Here is a 15,440-nt window from a genome sequence, read left to right as displayed (position 1 = left end):
TCTGATCACCCCAATGTGATCAGAAGGAAACAGGAAGTCTGGCACAACAGCATGCACTGGCTTCCCGCTGTTCGCCGTGGTTACAGTCGGCGATGTTGCTGTGAACCCTGACCTGGAGAGTTCTGAAACATCGCTCCTCGGGGAAATGCAGGGTTAGGTTCCTGTGAGCCTCCCTTGGGCCACGTTTCCATCAACTGATGAATATGTTAGTTTGTTTCGTGTGTGTTTCTGTCTAAAGACACTTTATTTAATATGTATTATTGATACATTAACGTGGAACGCACGGCCAACCGTAACTCATGCCTGAGGCAAACTTATCTAAGAAGTGAATTTTTTTCTGGAACATCACAACCTTCTAACATTTAAGAACTCTAAACAACAGTTCAGAAGAACTACATTTGGAAGCATTTTAAGCAGAGAAATAACTATAAGAAAGCACAAAAATGGGGGAAAAAATGTGGCTCTAAATAGACGGCAGAAAGGATTCTTGCTTATAGGTTAAAAGTTGAAATAAGAAAGCAGAACTTTGCACTGTTTGACTTCAGCTGGGAATCTGCACATTCATTGACTCAAAAATTTTGCCACATTGCACATGTTGGTGAATAACTGCAAAAAGATTGATTTGGGGATTACAGAGACACTTTGGTGAGTGGGCAGATTCACAAAGGATCTGCAAATAAGGAGGCGCAAGTGTGTAATCAAGGCACAGCGTTGAACATTTAATGTTGGAAATATAAGTAAGTAGGTAGGCTACAAGGCAGTAATATCTTGGTGTCAGTATATCCGTGTTCAACAAAACAGTAGTTGCTTTTCCTAGAGTGACCCTGAAAAAATCTATAATGATATCTATACACTAAAGTTTTATAATTGGAACCCATTAATTTGGTCGCATAAGAAACTTTTGAAAGCACAGCAGAGAAACAGTAGGGCCTAGGGCAGGGTTCAGGGTTCAGATAAAGTTCTGCAGCTTAACTTCACATCTCCCAAGCTGGGCGTGACGATGCCCTGGAGCATTGCAAGTTATTCCAAAATGTCAGGGGAAACACAGACATCTCTCAGATACCACGTGGAGTGTGAGCTGAAGGTAGTTCACAGTTCAGACGTTAGGTTGGTACGTTCCTTTTGGTGATATGTTGATCACATCACGTGTTTGTGATACAGGGTTTCTGGTGGTTGCTGTGATAAAAAGCAAGCGCCACGGACGTGCAGCTGTATTCCAAGGTTTGAGAAGTACTGTAACGGTGCAGCAGGTGCTAAGCTGTTACGGCCGAACAACTTAGTCCTCGTTTATGGTCCCACTGCTTAATCAGGAGCACTGTTAGTTTGTTTTGTTTTTTAGCCTAGAGACACCGTGGAAAAATTATGGAGACAATGCTTGAAGCAGTAAAGTTTGGGGACCTGTGGCTTAACCATTCTGGGGTCATCGACATGCTACTTTCCTTCTTGGCGCCTCAGTTTCCTGATCTGTAAATGGGGACAGATATGGCCATAAAGCTCTAGTACAGACCTGGCCCTAGTAGAGTCCCAGGAAATCTCTCCTTTTCTCATCCTGACAGGATGGAATTTATCTCCGTGCCGCCAATTAATGAAACAGAATTTGTTAAGTAAGTCAGCAATGTTACCAGAATTGCAAGGACTGGAGTCAGAATAGTTGGCATAGCTAGAAAATTAAGGGTTGAAGAGACTTCAGAAACACCTTAGGGGACAAAATCGATTTACCTATTACGGATTGCTGTTGTCAGCGTGGTCCCATGAGGTCACTAGCTTTGTTTTCTTAACTCAATTAGAAATAATTTAATATAGTTTTTAAAAAAAATTTTGGTACTTTGATGTTGGTTATTCATTTGTCAAATATTTGTTGAATGTTTACTAGATGCCCTGAAAACAGACATGAAGAAAATCACGGAAGTCGGTCCCAATCCTCAAGGAATTTATATTCCTTTGGTGGGAAACAGAAGAAACAAGTACGTGTAATATGCTAGTTACTGTGCCATGGAGACAGCCAAGGCGGTATGAAGGAGCCGGAGCACAGGATGGCTGTGGATTTAACGAAGGGTGGTCCCTGGATGACATTTAAGGGAAGACTTGGAGAAGGAGGAGGAAACAAGCCATACAAGTATTAGGGGACGTGTGTTCCAGGCAGAGAGGAGGGCACTGGTGCCCTAGAAACCACAATGATTGTGAGATGGGAGTCACTGAAGGGTTTGGAGCAGGAGAATCACAAGATCTGAGTTAGATATTAAACGGGCCATCCTGGTTATGCTGGTGAGAATAGAATGTGTGGGGCAAGGGCAGAAGCAAAGAGCTACGTAAGTTAGGAGGCCCCCAGGGCAATGAGGATAGAGATACCAGTGGCCAGTTGGTCCTTACTGGGGAGGTTTTGTTCTATACTGGCATTCCAGTGATGTAGAGATCTGCTGGGAAGTCCTTCTTCATGCATCTCCCAAACTCCTGTTGCAGTGACCAAACTTATGTCCTCATCTGTCTGCTCCCAATGGGACTCACTTACATTTAAGCCATTCCTTTAAATGATCCTTAATACATTTTTCACACGTCCTGGTGAAGCGACTCTAAATTCTTTCGCCTTTTCTCACTTTGCTTCTTTTCAGAAGCTGTTGTGGAGAAGACTGAGAATTTGGTTAGGAACCAGGGCAGGTGATTGATCGTGTTCTGCAAATGATACGTAGTGTGGACCTTGTACAAGTCCCGTGATGTTCTCGGGCCTCTCTGATAAGTGCAAATTAATCTGATAGACGCTTGGAAGGGAGAGACTTTAAAGGCCAAATAGCAGAGCCATGGAACCAAATGTAGCCCAAAGTGGTTCTTTATTGTTGTAAAACGGCCGTCCCTGAGAGCACGTAAGGGCGGGACTGAGGCTTGCCCTTCAGTCTCCAGTCCTCCCGTCCAGTGAGCTGCACACTTTTTTTTCCTGTTGCTTTTGCCCTATGACATTATCTAATAATCTCCGGGCGCATTTGCAGATCTTCACTATTTTTTCCACGTCTCTTTTAGTTTGAGGAGGTCTTGGCCAACCGAAAAATGACACCTCATTCTTAAATTTAAGATGAATAATTAAGAAAATCACAGCATGAACAGGCAACACACGTGCCGTTAGGAAATGTCACGTGCACAGCGCTGTGGATGTGGGTGGCTTGAGCAGATTTGCTACATGGTTAAGGCACAAGAAAATATTTTAATCTCATCCTTTTGCCTGGTAGTATTTGTGTCGGTTAACATCTCTGGAACCGTTGACTTGGTAGACGTGGTACGTTGGAAGATTTACTTAACAACTCTGAACCTGTTTATATACACCTATAAAACTGGGATGAAATTTATTTCATTGGTTCGTGGTGGGGATTAAATCCTTTAGCTGAATGCCTGGCCCGTAGTGGGTGGTAAACACTGATGCTACGACGGTGATGATGATGATTGTAGTTGTTATTAGTTGCACATTTTTTTAGTGAACATAATAATCTCTGTAACTTATTACTTTACTTTTATTGTTTTCAAAGCATTTTCATTTGTATTTGATCCTAGAATGCTATGATGCAGACAGGGCAAGTCGCATTTATTGTCTCCATTTTATAGCGTGAGCAGACAGAGAAGCAGAAAAGCTTAAGTGACTTCTGAAAGACACACAGCCTGTCAGTGGCATTCAGGCCCCGTGGGTCCACATGCAGGGTTTTTTTTTTTTTTTTTTTTTCATTTTTAAACTTTATTTTGGTTCCTGAGCCATAGCCACTCGAACACGAGCTCGTCATTATGAGCCTCATGCTGCCGGCTTGTGTTTGCCGTTGACTCATCTCTGAACGCGCCGAGCGCTGAAATGTTTGGACACAGTATTATAGGCACTGTCATTTTCTCCTTTTTCCTGTTGAGTGAGGTTTTCCATTTTCTGTTCTCTCTCCTTTTCCAAAACTAATGATGAAAAGTGTGTGCAATCTTGTCATCTCCTCTGTCAGCAGAATTTACCAACTCGCTGTAATTGTGCCTCTGCACACTCCAGGAGAGTGAGAAATGAGCCGAGACACTTGTCTCTGTCCACAATGGAAACACCACCAGTGATGTGAACCAGGGTTTGCCCAGCGCGCCCCCTGCTTTAGTTAATAAAGCAGGGGAACAAAACCTCTGTCTTCCCTCTTTCTTTTAATATCCCTGTGCAAGAAACTTGAACCTCTGTAGATGACTGAGTGAATATTAATCAGGTTGATGGTGAGAGAGAAAGGAAACAAGAGGAATGTGCCAAAGCTTGGAAAATCCCTAGGCGTCATGTGATATTGGCACCAAGGACCCCATTTTATGCCTGTCTGACCAGTCTCGAGACTTCATCAATAACGTACTTGATTCATTACCCCGAGGCGGCCAAGGAAGCCAGCAGAATGGAAATGTGTCCTTTTAGGTGGGGAGTGGGCAACTGCATACTCAGTGCTGCGAGTGATCCGTCCCTTCCTTTTGAAAGACAGAGCCCTGGGAGGCGCTGCAACTGTGTGCCAAGAGGCTGGTCGTGGGTGACCGTCAGCTCTCAGACTAACGACAGCTGAGCTTAGAACCTCACACTGGCGCACTGTCTTCCCTTCCTGCACCATCCTTGCTGCCTCCTGAGTCCCTCCTCTTAGCATTAGCAGAGCACGGTAGTTTCGAGGGCGTGCTTCAGACTGCCCGCCTTAGAAGACTCTGAACGAGCTATAAGCTCTCGTGCCTCGGCTTCCTTATGTGCGACTTGGAGAAAACACATCATAGGACTGTCAAGACAACTGTATGAGTCAGCGTACTTCAAGCACTTAGAAAACAGTGACTGGCACATGGAAAGCCATTAAAGCACATCATCTGTTATTATTAAATAGGCAGAGAGGCTCGCAGTTGGCCATGTGGTCATGGAGATAAACAGTCAGTCCGCTTAAGGCCATTGCATACCCAGGTAGCCATTCTATTTTACACTCTCAATAGAGTATTGAACGCATCACATGAGCTCGTCAACACGCTGTTATAAAACAGGCTCCGTGTTGGATGACTTCGCCCACCGGTAGGCGAACGGAAGTGTTCGGAGCACGTAGGCTAGGCCGAGCTTTGACGTTTGGTAGGCTGGTGTATTAAATGCATTTTTGACTTAATTTCAACTTATAGTGGGTTTGTTGGGACTTAACCCCGACGTAAGTCAAGGGAGAGCTGTGTGTTGATGTTTTCTCTTTCCCTCTGTATGTTTAGACCCCAGAAGAACTAGAGGACGATTCAGACTTTGAGCAGGAAGATTATGATGTGCGTAGCCGGACGAGTGTTCAGACTGAGGACGACCAGCTCATTGCCGGGCAGAGCGCACGGGTAAGTGGACACTCAGGACTTCGGTTTGGTGCACGGGGGCTGGGTTCACCAGACTGGTTCGAGGGGATTTCTGATTTCCAGGGAGGGAGTTGGAACCCCAGAGGTACATGGCTCAGAATCCTGTGCTCTCATCTGGCGATCGGGGTTGTTTTTAGCAATTCATATTTTGCACAATGGACATCACCACCGCTGATTCTGATTCTGTCTAACTCCGTTCTCCATCGCTCGAAACACAGCAGCCACATCAAAGCAAACACTTCTGCGCATAGTGGGTTTTGTGGGGGTTGGAGATCATGCTTAGATGCTTTAATGACCAAGGGACACAGGAATGCTCAGGTCTTCCGTTGGCACAGACACCATGGTTCTGCTTGAAGCCTCCAAGCTTGTTAATGACAAGAGACGATCACAGACGGAGAATTACGAGTTCTGCTTTGTTACTAGTGGGGCTGTCCTTGCTCCACACTCTTGCCCCAGGGTCTCTGATAAGACCACATGTTTTGAAATTGGCCGAGGCCATCAGAGTAGAGAGAGAACATCTCCGCCTCCCAGTACCACGGCCAGCGCCGTAGCCCCAGACCCATCTGCCACGTGACAGGAAAAGAAATTATAGACACACACTAGAAATAGACCAGCTTAAGCAACAGAAAGGTCATCACTCTGGCTGACATCTGAACACTCCTGAATGCTCTGTGACAATGTCCGTCAACCCAAGTGTTCCAAAGAGGATCGTGGAATCCGACCAGTCCTGTTAGGGAGCTCCTGGAGGGCAGATGCAGGTAATCAAGGCAGGTGGCAGGAGATAAATCTCCTGGGGGTTGCAACAGGGGGCGAGACCCTCCTGCTTTAAAGGCTCGGTTTCCATAGGGCGAAAAATAATCTAATTATAGTAAAACTGAGAATCAGATATGCTAATTCTCTTTGTTAAGTTTTACTTGAGGAAAGATAATGAATAGGGAGGCATGAGGTTGAGAAAGAGATGGTGATTTAGGAGAGGGACGAGGAAGCCCCAGAAATCTCACGCTGGCTTAGGAATTGTGAGAAAGTAGGAAAGAACTAATCAGAGGTTAAAATAAAGAGAACTCAGTAAAGACCCAGCTTTCTCCTGAGTCAAGTCTTTATACTTAAAATCTCATTTCTCCTGATAGTCTCATCCAACAGTGAAATGATCCGGAAGATACAGATGGTCATTGATAGGGGAGATGAGAGCGTAAAAGCCAGAGCATTGACGATGCGTGGGCTTTGATTTCAGACAGACTTGGTTTTGAATTATAAAGGGTAGAGTGAGGACCTTGCTCTGTTACGTGTTACTTAGTGTCCCTGAGCGTCTGTCCTATCGCCTGTAAAATGTGGATAATAGACTTGTTTAACAAGATTCTTCTGAGCTTTTAATTATTTTCTTTTAAATTTATGAAAGTGTAGTTGGTTTACAGTGTTAGTTTCAGGAGTAAAGCGATTCAGTTACACATATACAGACGTATATACTTTCTTTTCAGATTCTTTTCCATTCTATGTTATTACAAGAAATTACATATAGTTCCCTGTGCTCTATAGTAGGTCCTTGTTTATCTGTTTTATATATAGTAATGTATGTCTGTGAAACCCCAGCCCCTAATTTATCCCTCCCCACCCTTTGCTCTTTGGTAACCATAGTTTGTTTTCTACGTCCATGAGTCTGTTTTTGGTTTGTAAATAGAATTTGTATCATTTTTTTAGACTCTACATATAAGTGATAGCATATGGTATTTGCCTTTCTCTGTCTGACTTACTTCACTCAACATGATCATCTCTAGGTTCATCCAGGTTGCTGCAAATGGCTTTATTCCATTATTCCATTCTTTTTACAGCTAAGTAATATTCCATTATATATATATATATGTATATATGTGTATATATATATATATATATATATATACACATACACACACACACATACCACATCCAGTTGTCTGTTGATGGACATTTAGGATTTTTCAATATTTTGGTTATTTAGTATTTGTAAAATAATGAGCATAACACCTGACATACATTAAGTGCTCAGTAAAGGATGACTCTGAAAATTGTCATCCTTTGGAAGAGAAATCTTTCCTAATCACAGGCTGGTGACAGCAGAAAAGTATGCAAGAGTACGAAGCCCCCTATTTTAAAAATACCTCGTAGATTCTGTTTACTCCTCTCAAAATGTTGAAAATAGGGAAGTTAAGCTGAGAGTCTTTTGAGCCAGTGTTGGCATAATACGAAACTAATTCATCTCTCAAGTCAATTCATCTTCAAAATTAAGTTAAAACCAGCATTTTTCCATCGATGACAAAGGGCAAGTTTGAGTCATTCACCCAACATTCATCAGTTCAAAGTCAATTTGAGTGACTGATTGCAGCTTAGTGTTGATAGAATCCAGCATCCATTGACTTGTCTTCTCAAAGACTAAGGCATATGGAACAACAACCCTTATCTTGTAATCTTTTAATCACCATCTTGGCAAAATGGCGTATTTAGTCCCACTTCCCACAAGGAAGAATACAGTCACATTGTACTTCCATTTCCTGCATGTCACTGACATCAGACATCAAGTCAGTGAAGACAGGTGGCACCTGTCTACACCATCTATGGTTTCTTCACTCAGGAGGTGGAAGGACCATGGCCTTTACTGAAAGGTTTTTCAGAGTGAATTATGAGCATGGGCCAGGACAGTAACAACAAGGTGCCCCTGTCATCCAGTCCCTGCTGATTTGCCTTTGAGACCTGTCGTGTGGGCATTACTTACTGAGTCAGCCTATTTAAGCCTATAATTAAATGATGACAAATCAGAGACATAGAATTATGGCTGTAATTTGGAAATAAGTGGGTGCATTGAATTGCTGAGATGACAGATGGTGGAACTTTTGACCATAGAAGTGTGTTAACTTGGTCAAAACTGTGAGGGAGGCAAAAGTTGTCTTTGACAAAGGCAGGGGCTCTTTGCGGCAGCCAGTCCTCCTCTGTTCATTCTTGTTTTCATTCAGAGAAATTCATCTCTGAAAATGGTAAATTAATGTAAAAGGAGTTTCGGGTGAGGGAAAAGAGTCCACTGTCCACTCCAGCATCGCTCTCAGATTCTGAACTTGGAGTGTTTGTTTTCTTCGTGGGACCCTGTCTGCTGCTTGTCTACAAGACTTGAGGAGAGAGGGGGCTTGGGGAGGTGGGAAGAATGAGAATGATCATTCTCTCTTCTGATAAAATGTAGAAATGATCAGACCCTTTGATCCTAGACGTGACATCTTATAAAGTCTTTCTTCACAGGCTGATATAGGTAAATTGGTCAGCATCAACTCTTGGACACTTAACCTTGGTGATAAAATACGTCATTTGGAGTCGCACACACTTGATTTTAAATATGGGCTTGGCTGAGCTGTGTGGCTTTGGGGTAACTTTCTTAGCCTCTCCATGCCTCCTGTCCGTGTATGTGTGTGTGTGTGTATATCCACATACAGCAGCCTAGTTCGTAATGCCATTAGAAGAACTGCATGATGAAATACATCACAAAAGTTATTACATAATGTTAAGTTGGTGAAGAAGGTGATGCTTGTAGCATACGGCACGTTCCTTAGAGGGTCAACCAGTAATTCAGCCTGAAAGACCTGGATAATTTCGACCATCATGAAAGTTTTTACTTGAATTAATGGAGCTATAACCTCAATTGTCCAGCTCACCTCACAGCTGAGACACGTGAAGGTGACCCACGCCTTAATTACTCGCGTTTATTGTCCTGCTTTAAAACCAAGTGAGTGGAAATGGGCACATTGAATTTTAACCCTTTTAATCGTTATTTATAAACGTTCATGTACTTGAAGCCTTAACGTTAGACTCTTGCTCTGTGCTTAAAGAAACTAACCCTTGTCAGTTTGCACGTCCGTAGACTTCAAAAGTCATTTTTCATTTTGAGATTTTAAAAATATAATCATTTTGCGACTGGAAGAAAAGCTCTTTGAGATTTAGATTGAAGACACGATTCTGGGCTGGTTCGTTGTTGGCTTGTGTCAGTAATTTGCATTTTCATTTAATAAGAAAAGTTTAGAACAATCTTCCCCAAATGATTGGACGTTCAGGAGAAAGGCTGGCAGCCTGGGGTGGAGGTGCTCAGAAACTCTGTGGATTCAAGTCTCTGACGCCACCACCTTGGGGCCCCAGGTCAGCAATCTGGACAGCTGTGCTCGGCTCCACGGCAAGCAGCAGAAAACCCCAGACCGCCCCAGGTCATCACATCACACAAATGGAAAAGTGGATTTGTTCTCTTCCCCCCACCCCGGCCATGAAAATCATTTTGTCCTCATGTTTCCTTAGTCTGAGGGAATGAAAAATTGCATGCTATGTATTTTGCAATCAACTTGATTTCAATGTAGCCGGCCTCTAATTTTTTTCTTTTTTCCTAGCTAGATCGGCTTTACTGTGTTAACATTTCAAACTGCTGAGTTCCATTGATAAGACCTAATTAAAACTCATGTGTTGAATTTTAATTTGATTAACTTGCAAATTTCACAGTTTGTGATCGACTGTTTATAGATAACCTTTTTTTAAATTCCAGTTTGAGAAAAGGTCAATGATGAATTTTTAAAAGCCAAGAGCATTTTAAGAATATTTAGGGAACGACTTCAGCTCATGGGGAGCAGATAGAAGCGGAAGCAAACGGAACGACTCTTAACACACAAGTCACACGCCATTAAGTGCCTTATGCGGGTCAAGCACCCCTTAGAGTCAAAGTAACGTCTTCCCTTGCCAGTCTGCTTGGAAGGGGCCAGTGTTTCCTCAGACGTGTGCCCTTAGAAAATGTCTGTCAGTTCTGGTAACTCCTCTCAAACCACGTCAATGCAGTGAGTGGACAAATGCCTAAGCAGTCACTCCAAAGGTATTTATTTAACATCTACACTGTGCAGGATGAGGCCTCTGCCCTCAGGAAGCTCAGAGAAAAGACAGGGCATTAATAGAAATTAGAGGGTCCCAGCAAGGCAGTTAATCTTCCAACGCTAAGCTGCGCAACTGAAACTCCACGCGACGCAGTTGGCAGATATGTGTACACCCTTCAGTGCACAAATTAACCCTCCTGGGACAATGGTAGGTCTGTCGCTTCCTGTCTGGAGGTTGAATGTAGAGTCTGGAGGTCTGCCAGGCAGTTTTGTAGATTCTTTTTACAGAGAAACACCTAATGGATGCTTTAAACGATGCTGGTTAGGACGTGTGGGGTCTAAGTAAAACACGATCATCAATTTTGTATGAGGTGACAGATGAACCTAAGACTGCGTTGGAGCACCAGACAGGAATGCTTCAGGAACCTTTAGCAAATCCAGAGCTATCTCCCATGCATTGGAAGAGCTACCTTGGAATTAGTACAGGATTGCGTATGTGGGTTTACAACAGACCCTTCGGGGCATTAACTATCTTTTCAAATACAGTTTTTAAAAGTACTTTAAAATATTTTTCAAATGATGGTATTTTAAATACTTAGCTATTGAATTTGCACCAGTCTGGCTTTTAAAATATGGATTGTAATTTTTGTACACACACGTATACATGCACACACATACTTGTGTACATGCATGTATGCATCAATCACTCTTATATAGAGTCACACACACGTGCATGGGATTTAGCAGACGTGGCTGTCTGTGTAAGAGGAAGCATCCTGGCAGCTGCTAGTCCACGGACGCCTTTATGCAAATCAAACAAAGGCATCCCTTGCCCTGGTGGATGAAGCCTCGTCTGCAGGATGCTCAGCCTGGCGGAGGAGCCTGCAGTTTCAGTGGCCTTGGCCCCACTGGGCGGGGGCCACTGTGCAGTGTCTAACCTGCACGGCCGTACCTGGTGACGCAGGTGTGCACAGTGGTTAAGCGTGGTGTTAGCTGACCTGGGTTTGAATCCTTTTCTGACAGCTTATTAGTCTTGTGCTAGTAGGAATTTAATTAACTTCTTTGGGTCTTGGAATCATCATTAGTAAAACAGGGCTAGTCACAGTATTAATCTTGTAGAAAAATGAACTATATTAAATTTTTGACGTTCGTAAGTCTCTTCGCACAGTCCCCAGTATACATGCGTGTGCTCGAGGAACCTTACCCATTTATAGTCACACAATCTCTGGGCCCATCCCTTCTCTTCGATGGCAACTACTAATAAGCTTACTTAGTTGGAAGGAAAAAAAAACTAATACAGAAATAATGTTAATCTAATGTTAATAATAACCCCACACACGCTTAATGTAACTGTTTTTCGGACAAACACATAACACATTTATTATTTCATTTGCGTTCCACTGTTAACGTCTCGAGGTCATTGTTTACTTCTGTTACATTATAGAAAGTTAAGGATCTGATCCAGGAGCAACGAGGTCCCAGCCCTTGTCAGTGACAGAGCCTGGCTGAGCCCAGTTTTTCTGGGGTTATAGCCACTGATATTTCTATTCGATATCAGCCACCTCTCCTTCGAACAATTCACTCACCTTGCAAGGGTAGAAAGCAGTTTTTGTTTTTCAGATCTATACTTATTAGTATGTTTTTTTGAAGTGTAGTCTGTTTACAGTGTTGTGTCAATCTCTGGTGTACAGCATGGTGCTTCAGTCATACATACACATGCATATATTCCTTTTCATATTCTTTTTCATTATAGGTTACCATAAGATATTGCATATAGTTCCCTGTGCTACACAGTAGAAACCTGGTGTTTATCTATTTTATACATAGTAGTGAGTATCTGTGAATCTCAAATCCCCAATTCATCCCTTCCCACCCCCTTCCACCTAGAAGCCGTTTTCATGTGTTATTTTACTGTTGCAAAAGGTGTAGCCACCCCAGATCATGGTCTCCTGGCGTCTCTTCTGGAGAATACGGGTCCCAGAACCAGAGGGGTGCCAGTGTTGACACACTGATGCACGTGCTCCTTTTAATGAAGCAGGTTGCAAATGGTCCTGTGAGGATGCAATGACGTGACGTCAAACATTTCGCTCAGGGCCTGCGACACAAATGGTGTTTAATAAATACAGTTGATTCTCTTTATTCGTGGCCTCTCTGTCCTGTAAAGTCACCGCAAATGCTTCATTAGCAACTACTGAATCGTTGCTCCCAGGGGAAATACAGGAGTAGGTGCCTGAGAGCTGCCAGTCTTAATGTTTCCTTCAGCCAATCAATCAACACATAATCTTGTTTAATGAGTGTTTCTATCTAGATGCTTTATTTGATAGTTTGGGTTCATTAACCTTGAACTCACAGCCGAGAACCTTTAAACTCATGCTTGAACGAAGTTTATCTAACACGCGGATTTTCTCCATTAGGTGCATCGCAGCCTTCTTGTGCTTAGAGACACTAGACGGCACACTTCAGCACTATGAATGTTAATTGGGCCACGTTAAACAGCAAAATCACCAACAGAAAGTACAAAGGTGTGACTGAGTGGGTATAGCTCAGGGATAGAGCACATGCTTAGCATGCACAAGGCCCTGGGTTCAATCCCCGATACCTTCATTAAAAAAATAAAATTATTTTTTAAAGAAAAGTACAAAGACGTGGAAAACGTGGTATCGAATGGACTGCAGAAAGGACTCTTGTTTATAGTATGAGTGCTGAAACAAGAAGGCGGAGAAATCCTTGTTCAGGTTCATCTGGGAACGAGGATGTCCAATGACTCAAATTTGGGGCAGCTCTGCGCATGTCTGTGAATGACTGAAAGCATCACAAATATTGATTTAGGGGTTTCAAATAAATTTAGAGAGTAAGCAAATTTGCAAAAAAAAAAATCTATGAATAGTGAGAATCAACTTTATAGTTCTTTCTTTTCTACAATCCCTTAGCTAGCAACTAATGAAAATCAACCTTTGCTTCCTAATCCTTTATCTTAATTCCATCACAACTTCTCTGCCTACGTAATTCTAGGCTCTACAGGGAGCCATGGTCGCCCCAGGATTTGCACAGCGGAGGGCTGGGAGTAGGTATGCCATTCCTGAAGTGCCCTGGGTAGGGGATTTTTGTTTGGCAGCTGACCATGGACGACTCCATTAACATGCATAGACCGTCTCCCCACCCTACTTGGGGTGCTCAGATAGTTTAAAATTATTTTCCCTTCCCAGAGACAAAAGGCCTTTTTTTCCCTTTTTCCCTTCCCTGAACAGATTTGAGTGTTGAAAGAGGTGCATTCTTTCATCTGGTAAAAGTTTCCCGAGACCAAATATAAAAATTGTCAGGAATAGATTCTTTTGAACAAACATATGTCATCAAAGCGACAGAGAAGTTCTGTGACTGTGAATGTGCACATACTTTTGGATCCCTGCTTTTTTTTTTTTTTTTTTTTTTTTTTGGTATGTGGGAATGAGGACAGGGAATTTGGGGACCCTGCTGGTCTTTTCTGGGGATGGAGAACACGTACTCTCCGGAATGGTGGGACAGCCTAGAAGCCTTGTCAGGGTCTGGCTTTGCCATTAACTGGAGGAGGCAGAGCCACCTCCTGCCTGGGCTCCCTTTGTCACCAGGGGTCACACCTCTTTTGTAACCCACACAGGCCATCATGGCACAGCTGCCGCAGGAGGAGAAGGCAAAGATCGCTGAGCAGGTGGAGATTTTCCACCAAGAAAAGAGCAAGCTGGATGCGGAAGTGGCCAAGTGGGACGACAGTGGCAATGACATCATCGTGCTGGCCAAGCAGATGTGCATGATCATGATGGAGATGACGGACTTCACCAGGTGAGGCCTGGAGATGGGAAGGCAGAGGTCTCCTTGTTAAAAATAACAGATGCGTGGCAGCACCTGTTAGCATGTGAAATGCCTGCTGAAAAATTAAAACACTACAGTCCAAGCGAGGGGATGGTATTATAGCCTGGACGTGGGTAAGTCCAGATCATCTGGACCAGATGCTTAGCAGCTCGGTCCTTTTGGTCAAAAAGAGCAGAGTCATCTTTGTAATTATCATTGTTTTAATTATCTATCCCCAGCTGATCATACAATCAAATCCCTGGGCCTTGGGTGACTCATTTTTGGTCTATGCTGTTCTATAGTCTGTTTAACTATTGTTCTGAAGATAAGATGAATGATTTGCTGCTGTCTCTTTGGAGAATATATGCATCACATATATGTGTGTGGGCATGCGGACATGTAATACACATTATATATTATATGTGGGCATGTAGACATGTAATGTATATATTATATATTATATAATATATATGTGGGCATGTAGACATGTTCTGTCCATATCATATAATTACATTCTATTTGAAATATAGAATATAATATAATTACAAATAAAATCTATATTATTTTAAATAAATTTATTTAAAAATTAATATTTTAGTTTCAATATTTTAATTTAAATATTAATTTAATAATCAATAATAAAAAATAAATACTATTTTAAAATAAAATGTAAGTAAAATATAATATAATTATAAATAAAATAGATGTACATGTATAATTACAATATATATTTTATGTAACATAGGTCATGATCCAGCATACACTTCAGCTCACATTTTACCCTTACATGCAAAGAAGCAGGTTCAACAATCTGATTCTGTAGTTCTGACAGGGAAATGAAACACTGCGTAAGTTCTAGTCCCTTTTTCTCTGAGCAGTGCTTTTAATGAATCAAGAGGCCAGTCAGAATTTTGTCAGGAGCCCTTCTCTTCACCCGGGGTCACTGCTGGGTCTGCCGTTGCGTTTTCAGTCTCCTCTTTAAGGGGAGTGACCTGGCTGTCCTTCCTGCCACACAAAGGGCAAGCCAAGGGACAGCAAAGCTCGATGGAAAGAGCCCTGGATTTTTCATCCAAATACCGGGTGATTTTGGATCCATCTTTTACTGTCTTTATATGTGAAGTGGGGAAATAGAGAGTCTTCTTGCCAGCGTCACAGGAGAGCTGGGAAGCTTTAAAAATCGAGAAAGGTAATGTCCGTGTAAATTATGCTGCCATCCGAATGAAAACTATCATTTTACTGTAGATTTTTTTTTTCTGGGAAACAGACACACAGACACACATGAGCAAAGATGTTCTTAACAATTCAACATGGTGTTTGTTATTAAAGCTATATAAGATACGTGGCAATGTCAAGACACTACCTTGGGGTGGTGATTTTTTAATGATTCTTGATTGTTTTTGATAAGAAAGGGCTACAACT

At 42.4% G+C, this 15,440-nt stretch overlaps 1 protein-coding gene across 5 annotated transcripts in view; it reads left to right on the top strand.

The window, feature by feature from the left end:
- The window catches only part of CTNNA2 (catenin alpha 2), a 944,650-nt gene that overhangs the window by 879,638 nt on the left and 49,572 nt on the right, over positions 1–15,440 (top strand). For all 5 annotated transcript variants that reach the window (XM_064481973.1, XM_064481977.1, XM_064481975.1 and 2 more), the window contains 2 exons: positions 5,206–5,319; positions 13,831–14,012. In XM_064481973.1, coding sequence (XP_064338043.1) covers positions 5,206–5,319; positions 13,831–14,012 — 296 coding nt within the window. The remainder of the gene's footprint in view (positions 1–5,205; positions 5,320–13,830; positions 14,013–15,440) is intronic.

This window comes from Camelus dromedarius, chromosome 33, assembly GCF_036321535.1.
Source record: "Camelus dromedarius isolate mCamDro1 chromosome 33, mCamDro1.pat, whole genome shotgun sequence".
In the NCBI taxonomy this organism is placed as follows: domain Eukaryota; kingdom Metazoa; phylum Chordata; class Mammalia; order Artiodactyla; family Camelidae; genus Camelus; species Camelus dromedarius.
This window is presented reverse-complemented; position numbering and strand designations above follow the sequence as displayed.